General features: G+C 44.2%; 1 protein-coding gene across 1 annotated transcript in view; it reads left to right on the top strand.

Moving 5' to 3' along the window:
- THSD4 (thrombospondin type 1 domain containing 4) overlaps nt 1–16,996 on the top strand; it is a 627,447-nt gene that overhangs the window by 36,957 nt on the left and 573,494 nt on the right. The window contains 1 exon segment of the mRNA XM_055132044.1: nt 14,484–14,556. Coding sequence (XP_054988019.1) covers nt 14,484–14,556 — 73 coding nt within the window.

The following is a 16,996-nucleotide window of genomic DNA, read 5'->3' as shown; positions in this document are numbered from 1 at the left end:
GATGAAATAAAAAGCTCAGTAGTAGCCCTCAACAGTAGAATGACTGCAGCAGAAGACAGAATCAGTGAGCTTGAAGATGACCTGCACAAAGCTTACAAACAACAACAAATAATGGCAAAAGACCTCAAAATGGCTTTAGGGCGAATCAGAGTCCTAGGGGATGACCTCAAAAGGAACAACATAAGAATCATGGGAGTACCAGAAGCACAGGGAACTAATCCCAATGAACAAAACACAGTTAAAGACATCATTGCTAAGAAATTCCCAGAGCTGGAGAATGCAGGCATCCAGATCCAAGGAGCCCGAAGGGTGCCAACTAAAAGGGACCCCAACAAAAAAACTGCAAGGCGTATCATAGTCACAATGATGGATGCTGCGGATAGAGACACAATACTGCAAGCAGCAAGGTCAAAGAAGGAAATCACATACAAAGGATCACCCCTTAGATTTACAGCAGACCTATCAGAAGAAACCCTCCAAGCCCGAATACAATGGTGGAATATAGTGAAAAAGCTCAATGAAATGAACGTCTCACCAAGATTACTCTATCCGGCTAAACTCTCACTTAAACTCGAAGGAACCATACACTATTTCTCGGATAAACAACAACTCGGGAACTTCATAGACTCAAAACCAAGCCTAAAAGAAGGTCTAAAGGGGCTGCTGCAAGACAAAGAAAAACCATAACAAGAACAACAAACCCTACAGAAAGATGGCACATAAACCCATGACAATAATCTCTCTCAATGTCAATGGGCTAAATGCACCAATCAAGAGACACAGAGTAGCAAAATGGATTCGGAAACTAAACCCAACTTTCTGCTGCCTACAAGAAACACACCTGAACAGTCAGAGCAAACACAGGCTTAAAGTCAAAGGATGGAAAACAATCCTACAAGCAAACAACTCCCTCAAAAAAGCTGGGGTGATATCTAACAACATAGATTTCAGGCTGAAAAAAGATTAGAAGGGACAGTGACAGTCATTTTCTATTCATCAAGGGATATGTACAACAGGAAGAAATCACACTCTTAAATTTATATGCACCTAATGAGAGACCAGCTAAATATTTAAAAAAAACTCCTAACAAACTTTAAGGAGGACATCACTAGCACCACAATAGTAGTTGGAGACTTCAATACCGCCTTATCACCTCTGGATAGATCGACAAGAACAAAACTAAGCAAGGAAACAATGGCCGTGAAGGAAGAAACAGAAGAGAGAGAGCTTATTGACCTATACAGGGCTTTATACCCCCAAAAGAAAGAATATACATTCTTCTCTAGTGCACATGCAACATTCTCCAAAATAGACCACGTGCTGGGTCACAAAACCTCAATAGAATCAGCAAGATAGAAATTGTATCAACCATCTTCTCGGACCATGATGCACTGAAAATAGAAGCTAAGCACACACAGATACGGAGCACCAAATCCAACACCTGGAAATTAAATAACTCCCTGTTGAACAACGAATGGATCAAAAAGGAAATCAAGGAAGAGATCAAAAGATACTTCAAAACAAATGAGAATGAATACACAAGCTACCAGAACCTATGGGACGCGGTTAAAGCTGTGTTAAGGGGAAAATTTATAGCCCTGCAAGCATTCCTCAGGAGGGAGGAAGGGCCTACATAGAGAGCTTGACTTCACAGCTCAAGATCTTAGAAAAGGACCAGCAAAAGGAACCCAAGCCAGACCGAAGGAAAGAAATAATAAAACTTAGAGCAGAAATTAACGATAGGGAAACCCAAAAGACAATCCGAAAGATCAGTAAAACAAAGAGCTGGTTCTTTGAGAAAATAAACAAGATTGATAAACCACTAGCAAGACTCACAAAGAAAGAAAGAGAGAGAACCCTAATAAACCAAATCAGAAATGAAAAGGGGAATATCACAACAGAAACCAATGAAATTCAAAAGATCGTCAGAGACTACTTTGAAAATCTCTATGCCACGAAACAAAAGAATCTAAAAGAAATGGACAAATTCCTTGATTCCTACAATCTCCCAAAACTGAATCAAGATGACTTGGAATACCTGAATAGACCCATCAATATCAAGGAAATTGAAACTGTTATCAAATGTCTTCCCCAAAACAAAAGCCCAGGCCTGGATGGATTCACTAGCGAATTCTTCCAAATATTTAAAGAGAACCTTCTGCCAGTTCTCTTCAAGTTATTCAAGGAAATTGAAGAAACAGGGACTCTACCAAACAGTTTCTATGAAGCTCATATCTCCCTAATACCAAAAGCAAACAAAGGTACCACTAACAAAGAAAACTACAGGCCAATATCCCTGATGAACACAGATGCGAAGATTCTCAACAAAATACTACAAATAGAATCCAACAACTCATAAAAAAATCATACATCACGATCAAGTAGGATTCATCCCGGGGATGCAAGGATGGTTTAACATTCGGAAATCAATCAACATAATCCATCATATCAACAAAAGTAAAAATAATAACTATATGATCATTTCAATAGATGCAGAGAAAGCATTTGACAGGATCCAACACCCATTTATGATGAAAACTCTCACCAAAATAGGCTTAGAAGGAACTTTCTTCAAGATAGTTGAAGCTATCTACCACAAACCCATGGCAAGCATTATCTTCAATGGAGAAACACTTCCCTCTAAGATCAGGGACAAGACAAGAATGCCCACTCTCACCACTTCTGTTCAACACAGTACTGGAAGTACTTGCAATAGCAATTAGGCAAGAAAAAGACATTAAGGGTATACAGATAGGAAAGGAAGAAATCAAGCTCTCACTATTTGCAGATGACATGATTCTATACCTAGAGAATCCTAAAACCTCCATTAAGAAACTCTTAGAAACAATAGACTTATACAGCAAAGTTGCAGGCTATAAAATCAATACCCAAAAATCCATGGCCTTCCTATATGCAAATAGCGAATCAGAGGAAAGTGACATTAAAAAAAAAAGTCCCATTCACAATTGTGCCCCAGAAGATCAAGTACCTAGGAATCAGCTTAACTAAGGAAGTAAAGGATCTCTACAAGGAAAACTGCAAAACACTACTCAACGAAATTAAAGAGGACATGAGAAAATGGAATCATATTCCCTGCTCATGGATAGGAAGACTTAACATTGTCAAAATGGCAATACTCCCCAAAGCACTAGACAGATTCAATGCGATCCCTATAAGGATACCCATGAAATTCTTCAAAGAAATTGATCAAACACTCCTGAAATTCATATGGAACAATAAACGCCCACGAATAGCTAAAGCAATTCTTGGGGAAAAGACAATGGGAAGCATCACACTCCCCAACTTCAAACTTTACTACAAAGCAGTAACAATTAAAACAGCATGGTACTGGAACAAAGGCCGAGCCACTGATCAATGGAACAGGGTGGAATATCCCTACATGCAACCCAAAATATATGATCATCTGATCCTTGATAAGGGCAAGAAATGTGAAGTGGAACAAGGAAAATCTCTTCAATAAATGGTGCTGGCATAACTGGGCAGCCACATGCAAAAAAATGGGCCTAGACCTCCACCTAACACCATGCACAAAAGTCAGATAAAAATGGATTAAAGACCTCAACATCAGACCACAAACCATAAGGTACATTGAAGACAAGGTCGGAAAAACCCTCCACAATATTGAAGCCAAAGGTATCTTCAAAGATGACACGGACCTGAGCAATCAAGTAAAAACAGAAATAAAGAAATGGGACTATATTAAACTAAGAAGCTTCTGCACCACAAAAGATACAGTTACCTGAATAGAAAGGCAATCTACAGAATGGGAAAGGATATTCACCCAATACCTATCCAATAAGGGGTTGATATCAAGGGTATACAAGGCACTGGTTGACCTCTACAAAAAGAAAACATCCAACCCCATCAAAAAATGGGGCAAAGAAATGAACAGAAACTTTCTCAAGGAGGATACGAATGGCCAAAAGGCACATGAAAAAATGCTCTTCATCACTAATCATCAGGGAGATGCAGATCAAAACAACTATGAGATACCACCTCACACCAGAGAATGGCACACATCCAAAAGAACAAAAGCAACTGCTGTTGGAGAGGATATTGGGAGAAAGGAACCCTTCTACACTGCTGGTGGGAATGCCGACTGGTTCAGCCCTTTTGGAAAACAATATGGTCGCTTCTCAAAAAATTAGAAATTGAGCTCCCATTTGACACAGCAATACCACTCCTGGGAATATACCCCGGAGAAGCAAAAAAGTATAGTCAAAATGACATCTGCACCTCTATGTTCATCGCAGCACAGTTTACAATAGCAGAATCTGGAAAAAAACCGAATGCCCGAGAACAGATGACTGGCTAAAAAAACTTTGGTACATCTACACAATGGAATACTATGCAGCTGTTAGAAAGCATGAAGTAATGAAATTTGCATATAAGTGGATAAAATACACTTATATGCTTCCATAGGCCTATTCAAATCTTCCCCTTAAAATGCTTTTGTATCCTCACTTCAACTAAAATTTGTATTTTTAGGATTTATCTATTTCACATAAACTTTAAAATGTATCAGAACAGAATTAGTCATACTATTTATTTTGAAAATGTATATACTTATAGAAAAAGAAAGAAACAATTTTGGAAAAAATGTATAGTTTTGGAAAAACTTTATTTTGTCAACTTAATTTATAATTGTTTTGAATTTCATTGATATGTGTGCAGATGCCACCACCTTCACATTTAATTTAAAAAGAAAAAATCCCTTATGTATATGCTAAAAAAGATACAGTAAGTGAACAACAACAGGTTAAAGTTGCCGGAACTGGGGATTTTGTATCTAGAACTGAGCATTTCAAGGGAGGCAGAGGGGGCCCTTGGGACGCTGGTGGAGGGAAGTGAGCTCTCTGGTCATGGGTGTGGTGTTGGAATGATGTATGTATGAAAAGCATAATGAACTGAATTGTAAATCCCAGCACATCAAAAAATGGTCAAATTCCCACCCAGAAAAAAAAGGGAAAAAATCTTTCTTTTTTTTTTTTTTTTTTTTTTTTTTTTTTGCTTTTTTGGGTCACACCCAGCGATGCTCAGGGGTTACTCCTGGCTTTGCACTCAGAAATTACTCCTGGCAGTGCTTGGGAGCCATATGGGATGCCGGGGATCGAACCCGGGTCGGCCACATGCAAGGCAAACGCCCTACCCGCTGTGCTATCGCTCCGGCCCCAAATCTTTCTTTTTCATGATATATGCTTTAGAGAAGAAATATTATTATAGTACCTATCAGCTACTTTGCTTAGAAATACAACCTAAAGGATTTAGAAAATCCCTTTCCTAACAGATTTAGGAAAAAAGGAACTGAGGGAATGATGAGAGGGGGCTGTTTATGAGGTAACTGGAACAGACCCTGAAGAAAGAAAGGAAGGATGAAGTACATTGAGATGAAGTACTGTTAAGTGTCAGACAGAGAATGTTCAGTGTGAGTTAGGGTTGGTGAGCAAAACTGAGAATCCCCTGAAAAAGAAGGGTGGCTACTGCAAACAGACATGGGGTTCATATCTCTGTGCCAGTGACAGAGAAATGAGCAAGAGAAGCAGGAAGAGGGAGGATATGATGGAAGTAGAATAAGAGGAAGTGGAGGAGCGAAGAGGCACAGGAGAAGAGGGGAGAGGCCCGGCCCAAACATCTAAGTATAACTTCATAGTGTTAATAAGCCAGGAAATACATTGTGTACCTGGCACACAAGCCACCACGGACTCGTGCTTAATATCTGTCAAGTAATGAGTGAAGAAAATAATAGTTACCTTTTGGGTAAAAGACATAACTTCAAAATGTATCTTTCCTGACCAGAATCATTAGCTACTTACAAAAGGTGATTAAAGTAGAAAATTATGTAAATGGTACCTACACACCTTGAACAGTTTATTTTTAACATGAAACACATGTACATTCACTCACTGCTTTATTTTTGATGTCGGGCCACGGACTTTTCTTTGAGCACAAACCCCTGATTGTCTTTCTTGCACCAACCACACCCACAAGCATTATCTAAGGTTTCCATTTGGGTTTCTTTAAAGCGTGGTGAGAATTGAAAGGCATTTGCAAAGCAAACCGAGTACCAAATGATTCTAGATTTTTATTATTTTTACCCTAATCATGTGGAGTTGTCTCATCCACACCTAATTTGCCAGCCGTTTTTCTTTCTTTTTTCTTGGATCCTTGCCTTTGTTGAGTCTTTCCAAAGCATTCAGCTTCATTTTCCCCCTTCTTTTTATAGAAACTACCAACAGCTCTTTTTTTCCTTTGCATGTTCTCTCACGTGGGGTTGCCTACCACTTGTCTACTATAAGGCCACTGGCTCCAATTTGTCAGTCAATACAGTTGACTCTAGAAAAGCACACTCCATTTGGTGGGAAGTTGAAGTGTCCAAGTGTTCTAGGGAAGAACCTGCTGCAATCTTTTGTGGGAAGCCAGTAGGAGCCAGGAAATGGTAGGCATAGAGACGAGGAAGAAATAAAATAGTTTTTTTGAGGCTGCCTTGGCAATCCCCTACCTATGAAAGGATGGCAAGCATTTCAAGAGTATTGATTTTTTTCTTTATGCTGGCACAGACCTACACCTGGAATATATCCTCCTCACTCAATCCTTGACTGTGGGATCTGCTAGAACATTCTGTACCAAAAAGCACTCGATGAAATCAAGGTGTGAGTCTTGGGCTACCACTGCTCATTCCATGTGTACCCAAGTGGTTTTAGGTGCCTTGGTTGACAATGACCTCGGGGGATCAAAAATTAACTGCGACTTGTATAAGTTTCCTTTAGGGATATCATCTTCTTCCAGTGTTCTGAGTTTTCTGATGGAGTTGTGGTGAGAGTGGGGGTCACTTAATAAACAGTTTATCGATAGAACAATGTCTCCATCACAGTGCTTTGGATGTTTTTGGTGACTGATGTTTCCTTACTCTTTCCTTTCTTCTCACCAAGCCAATTTACTCTTTCCTTGCCATCCTTTCATACTTGCTATTAGCTATCCCTGAGTTTGGACTGAACGGTGCTGTTCACATAGCTACAAAGTGAGATAATAAAGAGGTCCCTCAAGGAAACCACCACAGTGGGGGATTTACCAGAGATTGTGTGTCTTTAAAAGAGCATCTGTGACTGAATGCTCACTTTTCCAGAGGCCCTGGCTAAGGAAAACACAAAAGGCAAAGAACCTGGAAAGAAGCAATAGAGACCAGCCTGCAAACAGAATTGTCCTTACGTCCAGGCCCTAAACTGGAAACATCTCACTCCAGGAAAGCCCAACAGGCCATTTCCCGTGGCCAATTCGGGAAGCCCCGTCTCAGTTTGGCTGCAGCTTGGTTGTCTAGAGTTTTTTGAAGCCAAGATGAAGGGAGATGAGTTTCAAAGACACAAGTTCATCTGTGCTGTGGGTAGCTGTGCCTGAGAGCAAGAGGGAGCCAAATGGGCTCACATCATCCCAGTGCCTCATCCAGCTCTGCTCCATAGAGTCATTGTGAGCTGTAAAAGCACACAGATGCTCAGGAAATGAGCCCTGGTGAACAGGTTCATGAACACTCAGCAGACTCTGTATAAGAACATAGGAGAAATGAAGTGAATGCCTTTTTTATTGTTTGTTTTGGGTTTTTGGCTACATCTGGCAATGTTCAGGGTTTACTCTTGGTTTGATGCTCAGGGATCACTCTGGCAGTGCCCAGGGGACTCTGTAGTGTTGGGGATCCAACAGAGGTCATTCACCTGCACAGAGAGCTCTTTACTCCTTGTATTATCTATCCAACCCCAATAGAATGCATTTTTAAATTTGAGGTTTAAATGCCCCCCTTTATTTATTATTACATGATTTAGAACCTTCTCTAGTGAGAGTGGGTAAATGAAGGTTTATTGTATCCACTTATTTTCTGATTATTTTTGCAAGCAATGACAGCAAGGAAAACAGATGTGGGAAGCCACAGCCTTGTACTGCGGGAAAGAAAATTGAGGCTATAAAATAACAAGTTCTTGGCTTTAAGGCATGTTATATTCTCATGCGGCTCAAGAGCATGATGGTGAAAGGTCCGGGCCGATGGTGTCCCTGCTGTCATTGAAATCAGGCTTTGCCACTAAGTAGGTATGTGTGCCTTTTGATAAGTAGGATAAACTTTGCTTTTCTATGTATGTTTCTGCCCCATCAAGTGGGTGATGGGATTTCACTTGACACTTGAGAGCTTTGGAATGGGTGGAACCCATCAAGTCATTTGAACTGCCTCTATTTCCCTCTTACTTTTTTAAACACCAGCTGGTACATATTTTATTGACTTTTAATTCATTATAATATACTGCTGAAGTTTTTTTCCTCCCTCTGATCTTTGGGTGTTTCTGTTATTGCTCTTTCTTCATTTCTTTCCTGCCCTTCATATTTAGGTGTGCCTATTCAATTTTCTCTTTTCTTCAATTTTTTTTTATTGATTGAGGCTATGTGATTTACACTTCTATTAATGGTGGTTTCCCAACATATAATTTTAACACCACACCTATCACGAGTGTACCCATTTCCAAGGACCCCGATGCTGTCCCTTCCATACTCCCATCCCCACTAACTCAATTGTATGAATCAGTTCTCCTGGTGCATTGCCTTTGGCCTTTTGGTTTTTTGCCTTTGTGTATGGGTGGTTTTTTTTTTTTTGTCTTTGACCCATGTATATTGAATTACTACATATGCGAGAGATCATCCTGTGTCAGTTCCTTTTCTTCTCACTCCTCACTCCTGGCTCTGTGCTCAGGTTCAGGGGACCATATGGGGTGCAGGGATCAAGCCTGGGTTGACCGTGAGCAAGGCAAGTGCCCTACCTTTTGTGCTAGCGCTCCAGCTTCTTTTTTTTTTTCTTTTTGGGTCACACCCGGCGATGCTCAGGGGTTACTCCTGGCTCTGCACTCAGGAATTACCCCAGGCGGTGCTCAGGGACCATATGGGATGCTGGGAATCGAACCTGGGTCGGCTGAGTGCAAGACAACGCCCTACCCGCTGTGCTATCGCTCCAGCCCCAGTTTCTTTTCTTCTCACTGACTTCACTCAGCATGTCTCACCAGCTCTCGCTGCCTGTTCTCTTTTCTACTATTAGAGAAAAGCAGAGGTTGAGTGAATGTAGTAAATATATATGCCTGCTGAGCAGAAAATTTTGTATCTGAAATGTAAGTAGAGAGTTCATGTTAATGCTAAGATTTTTGTTTTCTTTTGCTCAGGTCAGTATAATTTTATTAATGGTCAGGTTGCTCCCCTAATAGATCATAGGTTGTTTTAACTGACGAAGAAAAGAAGCAAGGAGGGTTTTTTTTTTTTTTTTTTTTTTGGTGGGAGTGGAGGATGTTTTAATTATTTTGTCACTTACTCTGTTTCAGTGGTGTTGAGTTTATGAATGTAATCCCAGGTACACAGTGGCCATGACATATCAACCTGGAGTTGAGGGTGGTTGTATAGTGGGATGGGATGCGGTTGGCCAAGGCAAATACAGAAGCCCAGACCCCCAGTTTCATGATGTAAATCTTGTCCTGAATTTCAAGGAGCATTATTTTCTACACGAGGAAATGAAATGATGGAGTGTTTAAAATTTAGAGCAACACTGAGCAAATAGCACACTGTTCCCCCACCCCCCTTCTCTGATTGGTGTGAAACGTTGGGTTGTTTCAATTGCAAGGTGAATCGGAAAGTCTTGGTAGGAATGCGGCTTCCCCACTGCCTGGAGGGGAGCATGTGATTTGTTTGCCAAAGGCCCTGGTAGCCTTCAATCTGTCAAAACCTTGCAGACTGGAGTCCTTTGCCAAAGCAAACTATCAAAGTGAAATAACACATGAGTTGCGCGCACGCACACACACACACACACACACACACACACACACGCGCGCGCACGCGCGATTTCCCAGTCCCCAAACATGAATTTCAAAATGGGTCAGGAGGAACAAGGATCAGGGCTATTTGGTCCCTGTTTCGAAGAGGTATGGGCCCAGGGACAGATTCCCAGTTAGAGAGCTCGGTGAGTGGGATGGGCTACGCTAACAGAGTCTGCTGAGCTGGGTGGGAAGTGTTCAGCCCTTGGCAGGGGTTCATCGAGCCCCTGGGGTTATATATTGCGCTGGCTGCTGTAACTGCAGCCCAAAGAATAATTTCCCCTTTGGGGGAATTTATTCTATTCCATTCAGAGCAGAGCCCATTTAATAACCAAGATTTTATTCCAGAATAAATTTTATGGGGTATCCTGATGCATTTTAGCTTCGTAGGGGCTCAACTTGAGGACAAAAAGTAACATTGAAACATCTTACTATCACTCATGTTGCATTTTCGAAGCAAGAGACACCTGCAAGCATTTGGCTGCTATAGGTCATGTAAATCCCATGAGAAAGAATTTGGGGAGGAGTTTGCATAGATATTTCAAAGCACCACTGTGGTTTTTGTTTTGTTTTTGTTTTGTTTTCTGTAAATCCCCCAACAGAGAACTCTAAAGAGCACCCAAAGTTGCCTGTACATTTTATGAACATGTTTTTTTTTACTTTTATCTTTTTGATGTAAATTTTATACATCACGACATTGACTCTTCATTTACTCATTGAGTGAATGAAGCCCTTATGATACTGGCACTCTGCTCAGTGCTGGAGGGAAAGTACTGGCAAACCAACCCCCTGATCCCTGGAGCTTGTATTTGATTGGCTTGTAGGGAGAAATTGAAATGAATAAAAATAATATGGAGGGGTGAAGAGACAGTAGTACAGCCCTGAGTGCACATACCTAGCAGCTACCTGACTCAAGTTCAATTCCTGGCACCATATTGTCACCACTCCCTGGAGACTCCCAGGAATGCTGGGCTGATTCAGGTAATCCCTGCACCACAGGGCCGAGTACCACCGTGTCCTTGAACCCTCACATTGGCACACCAGTCAGGTTAGCAAGAATCAGCAGTGGAGCCCCAGGTCTCCTGAACTCTGCTTGGGAGCTCCACCCCCTACCCTGGCAACAAAAAGGTAGAGAATGCATGCCAGTGAGTACCGTGGAGAAAAGGATATCCACTGGACTGGGAGAGGCAATGCTACTTTGTTTAAGGCCAGGAAAGCCTTATGGAGAAGGAACAGCCCTGGGTGGACACCAGGAGTGAGTGCAGGAGCCATCGACAGAACCAACAACCTGGGATGCAGTTCCCCTGAGATGTAGGAGCTTCTCATCTCCTGGCTTTCATTCTCTGTGTCTCTTTCTGTCTCTGTCTCTGTCTGTCTCTTGGTCTCTCTGTCTCTATCTGTCTCTCTGTCTCTTTCTCTCTCTCTTCAACACCCCCTAAGAGTTTTGGAAGTCCAAGCCAGGTTGCGCAGGGATGCAAAGCTACTCCTGATTGCAGTCAGTATCTGCCAAGAGCTTTGGAGGACTGATGTAGACACTCCTGTAGAGAGCCAGTTTGTTTTCTTAAGAAAAAAAGAAAACTTGGGTCCAGAGCAATAGTACAGCAAGTGGGGCATTTGTCTTGCATGCAGCTGACCTGGGTTTGATCTCCGGCATCCCATATAGGCCCCTGAGCAGCGCCAGGAGTAATTCCTGAGTGCAGAGCCAGAAGGAACCCCTGAGCCTCACCGGGTGTGACCCAAAAGGCAAAAAAAGAAGAAAAAAAGAAAAAAAGGAAGAAAGGAAAGAAAACCATACCAATCTGGTTTGCTTTTCAAATGACTCAACAGTGCCAGAGGATGCTACAATGGACTCAGACTAGCAGGCCTGGTTGTGTGCTATGTGATCTCACATGTGACTTCATTCGAGGTGGCCCAATCCCTCTTTGCAGATGAGAAAACAGAGACCCAGTGCAGACTTTTCCCAAGTCATGGGACCAAGTACCTATACCCCTGAGTTTTGGTGTCTGTGCACTGTCATCCAGAGGCGTAAGTGGAGCCAGAGGGCATATGAGCAGAAGATAGTGGTTCTCCTCCCCCAATCTCGGACTTTGCTTGCTGAGTCCATTGAATGCTTGTCTGTAGGTGAAGAGATTCGAGTCATGATCTAAGACATCAGCCACTTTGCCACCTAGACCCGCGCTGTGAGCTTCTATGTTGAACAGGACAGAGCCCAGTACTGGGCTCTGAGTTGCACAAAGCCAGAAGATTTCCATGATCACAGAAAATTCTGTTGGTGTTACCTTGGCAAGTCATCAACTGGCTTTTGTTCTCTTCACCACCAAAGTCACATTCTATTCTTTTGACCAGATCCCTTACTTGGAAGACTTTTAAGTACAAGTAGGCTACACTGAAAAGAAATTTCTAAGGTCAGGAGATAGCTCCAAGGTATGGACTCACATTTGTTACCCACAAGGTCCCAAGTTTGATCTTTGAGCACCCTGAGATAGGCCCAGCCATCACTGGAACCAGGTACTATCCACCTGCATAGCTGAACTGAGTAACTGAGGGAAAGGTTCCCAGCCCCCTCCCCCAGCATGGCTGGGGAGTCCCCTATACATTTCAAAAGAAAAAGAAGCTGTAAGTAGATACAAACCAGTCCAGCTCATGCCATTAAAGCTGCTTACAGGCCTCAGACTGGGTTCTTCTCACTGCAGACCGTCTGACCAGAGAAGGGGTTGGTTGTTTTCTTCACACTCCATTCTCCCTTGGCCAGTGTGAATTTCTCCAGGATGTGGTGGAGAGGGAAAAGTGACTGGGCAAAGAGCGTACCCATTGGCACTTGTGCTGCTATCCTCCAGTTAGCAATGCCTGTGTCTGAGCTTCCTCTCTCAGAGGGTCTCCTCTGAGACAGAGAATGGCCTATGTCCCCCAGCACAGGCCATTCTAGCACTGAAGGAAACGCTGGTGGTCCCCAGATCCTGTCCTTAGGAGTCCATGTCCGTTATCACCTTTCTTCAGGGGTCCCCTTACCCTGGTGAGCCATTGTCTTTGTTGGGCTTTTTTTCTGGACTACCCACATTTAACTTATTCATTTTCCAGTCTGAACAGACAGTACAGCCCTAACCTCTGGAACAGGAGCACATGTCATCAGGCTTCATCCGGCCCCAGATGCCATCGTGGAGTGACAGAAATAATACATTTAGCACTACACTTAGCACTGTCCCCACAGCTCTGAGCCCATGTGTTTCACCCCCAGGCACAGTGCTCAGCTAGACTGCCCACATCTGTTCTGTGCAGAGTATCAGACTGATTCACTTAACTGCTCCAATTAAACCCTGAAAAGAATAAAAACAAACACACACCACACCTAGTAGATCAATGCATTGAATCAAGTGACGTTGGGGCTTGAAACAAATTGCCACAGCTCACCTCTGCTCTGGGTTCGGGCTGGTTTCATGCCATATGGGATTTGGGCTAAATTTGGGGTACTTAGGAGCTGTTCTCACTTGACAAGCTCTAACCTCAGATTTAGATAAACTTTCTCTTCTCCATCTCTGCCTGATGAGCTTTCCAGGACCGTGTCTCCATCGCTGTGATGTTGCTTGTAAATCACTGAATTGATTCATTTAACTGCTCCAAGTTAAACCCTGAAAATAATAAAAACAAACACACACCACACCTAGTAGACCAATGCGTTGAATCAAGTGACCTTGGGGCTTGAAACAAATTGCCACAGCTCACCTCTGCTCTGCCTAGGTCACTGAGTCAGGACTTTGACCTCTGCCATCCTTGAGGAAAAGGGGGAGCTTGAGCTCACATAGGAGAGATGGGGCTGGTGGAGTTGGGGCTCCAGCCTGATGTGTCTGAACCCCAAGCCTCTGACGCTCCCGGTGCACCCTGCTGCCTCTGGGCAGATGACTCTGCTTTCCACACCTTCCCTTCTTTCAGTGACAAGCCCTCATCAGGCCTGGTGACAGTGGGCTTAACACAGCTAATTGTGCCCAGGGAGAACACAGGTGCCAAGGGTGCCAAGGACAGGCTAAGGAGAGTTCCAAGGAAATCCTGGACCGGAAGGGAGGAAACTCCCTGCTTAGCTCAGTGGCCCTCTTTGACCTTGATCTTTCCCCTTGCGGAAGACCACGCAGTCACCCAAGGCTCTTGCTCTGAGTCATACATCGTGCCTAATGTTACCCAGTCCTCCCTGAACCTCAAGCCAGCTTCTCCCTTTCTCCCCAAGGGATGAGGAAAGATATTGAGGCTCAAAAAAATCAAGGTCCTGGGGGTCAGAGACATAGTACAGTGGGCAGGTCACTTGCCTTGCACATGGTCAACCCCAGTTTAATTTAATGGTTCCCCATGTAGTGTCTTGTGCACTGTCAGGAGTGATCCCTAGGTGTGGAGCAAAAAAGAGAGGTCCTGTGTAAGTGGGGAAAGTTGAACAGGATCCTGGATCTGTCCCACATCACAGCCTGATCCATGCCACTGTGCCATCAGCCCCTCCATGGCGTGACTCTCTATCTGCACTGGCTCGCTCCCAGGGTCCAGGTTGAACTGTTCTCTCCCTTCCATTGGTGGGCTGCAGATACTGCTGTTTGGGTTTGCACTGCTTCCCCGGACATACTCATAGCATTGTCTGTTGTCGATTTGCCTCTTTAGTGTCCTGGGCTCTGCTGTCCTGCTGCTTGTATTCCAGCTGGTCTGCCCACAGCCCTCCACTGAGCACAGGAAGGTAAGCTGCGGCCTGTCCAGGCCTCCTTTCTACAAGAGGGGGTGGGTTGCTCTGGTCACTGAGCTTGGTGCTACTTCAGAGTGAGTCACTGCTGACTGTGAAAGAAAATGTGTCTTTTATTGCAATGTCCCTCTTAACCCCTGGAGTGAAAAGGAGAAGCTGGATGCAGAGTTTGCCTCTGGGCTGACAGTGCTGGCTTTGCAGCTGAGTGGGTTGCAAAGGAGGTGAAAGGGCCAGTGAGGGGCCGGAACGGTAGCACAGTAGGGAGGGCATTTGCCTTGCACGCATCCAACCTGGTTTCTATCCTCAGCATCCCATATAATCCTCTGAGCCCCACCAGGAGTAATTCCTGTGTGCAGAGCTAGGAGTAACCCCTGTGCAATGCCCATGTGACCCAAAAAGATAAAAAGGGGGGCAGTAGTCAGAATCTCTCCACCCCCACCTCTAGGAATAATGGGAGACAACATGGGGTTCTTCCAACATCTTCTGGGGGCCCTTCTGGGAAGGTGGAGAGGAGGAGTACGGGATAGGCGTGAAGTGTGTCCTGCTGTGGCTTTAGTTCTGCAGGAGGAGCCCATCAGGGACTTGTGTGGTAGAATCTACCTATGACATAAGGACAGTCATGGGTAGGGTGGGCACCAGGGACATAAGGACCTCCCCCTTTCTTTTCCTTGCCCACCTCCAATTCTGGCTGGCAACAATCATGAGTGAAATCTAACCCAAAGAAAACACAAACCTTTCATGGTTACTCCTTGGGCCCCCAAAGTCGGAGAAGGCTGGGAAGAGGCCTTAACAAGACAGTCAGTATCTGGCACACTACTTTTTTTGGTTTGTTTGTTTGTTTGTTTTGTTTTGATCTGCACCCTGCTGTGCTGAGGACTTACTCCTGGCTCAGGGATCACTCTTGGTGGGGCTTAGGGGACCATATGGGATGCCAGGGATCCAACCTAGGTTGGCTGCATGCAAGGCAAGCACCCTACCCACTTACTCTATTACTCTGGTCTCAGTAACACTTCCCTTAGGCTCTACGAGTTTTACAGAAAATGAATTATTCATTTATTGTCATGGAAACCAGCTTACAGCTGCCCTGCCATGTAGCATGTTTCCTTAGAAAAACATCCATGACCCCATGAGCAAGTACAGGGGTGGAGGCTTTTGCTTTACATGCAGTAACTCTAGTTCAATCCCGGGCACTGTGTGGACTGTCTGGTCCCTTGAGCACAGTCCAGAGTGATGGATGAGCACAGAGCTAGGAGTAGCCCAGCAAAAAAAAAAAATCGATGCAAGATTACTCCGAGAAGTTCTCTAAACCTCTGTAATCTGGGAGCTCCTGAAGTCTAAATTAATGAAGTGACACTTGGACAGGAACCACAGGGCAGCTGTGTATTAAAGTGTGACTGAGTTGATCGGATCCTTTCCTAGGTTTTCAGGGAAGGGGAGTCTGGAAGAGAATGGGGGCAGAGAAAAGAGTCCATGCACATTTCTATCTACACACGACCCTTCTTGAGAGCAGCATGATCCTAGTCAGTCTCATTTCCTTTCCATGCATGGATTCACTCTGCTTTTGTTTTTCCATGCACGCCAGGTATAAGCCTGTAGGGCCATGTTTCTCCAGTAGGGCTGTCAGCTGCCTAAAAGTAGAATCTTGCCTGTTTTGATCATGGCCATAATCCCAGCTCCTGGAACACAGCCCAGCATGTTAGAGGTGCTCGGAAAATACCTGTTGAATGACTGAGTGAGTAGAAAGCCTGGCCAGGGTCTAAACATCCTTTGGTTGGAGTCACTTGGAAAGGTAAAGCCTCTCGCTCCAGTGCACCCTCCCCATGCAAAATGCCATAGGCAGAAAGGACAATTGCTGTGGATGATGCAGTGTTCTGCTGTCCTTCCTCCATGCCACCAAGCCGCAGTAGCATCCCAATCACCAATGTGATTTGGAGGTGAGAACTTTGGGAGGTGTGTAGGTCTTAAGGGTGAGCACTCCTGAGTGGCAGGGAAGGAATTGGTGCCTATGTTAGTCCCTAGTGAGTGCTACAGGCGCCTCTGGCAGCTTTCTGCTGGGAGCCAGGGTATGGAGAGAAGTTTGCGGCCTGGGTGCCCCCACCTCTTGGCCTCACACTTCTTTCCTCCAAGAGTGTGAGAAATAAATTCCTGTTGTTTCTCCACCATTCCAGGGTATCTTGTTTTAGCAGCCCAACAGAACGAAGATGAAACTTGAAATTGACAAGTTGAGATGCTGCCAAAGTAAATACCTCACCTGGCGGGGGTGGTTTTGGAACTGTTTCATCACAAGACAAAGACCGGTAGAGTTTGGAGGTGTGTGTTAGGAACAGCCAGTGAGGTCAGGAGTCAGGCCACTGAAAAGTGAGTCAGGTGACAGTCCACCGGGGAGGGAGGGGCGTGGTGGAGAGAGCCTCAGTCTTCCCCAGCAGGCCCCTCAGCA

This window comes from Sorex araneus, chromosome 3 (assembly GCF_027595985.1).
Source record: "Sorex araneus isolate mSorAra2 chromosome 3, mSorAra2.pri, whole genome shotgun sequence".
NCBI lineage: Eukaryota > Metazoa > Chordata > Mammalia > Eulipotyphla > Soricidae > Sorex > Sorex araneus.
The sequence above is the reverse complement of the archived record's forward strand: the minus strand, read 5'-3'. Positions and strand labels throughout refer to the sequence as shown.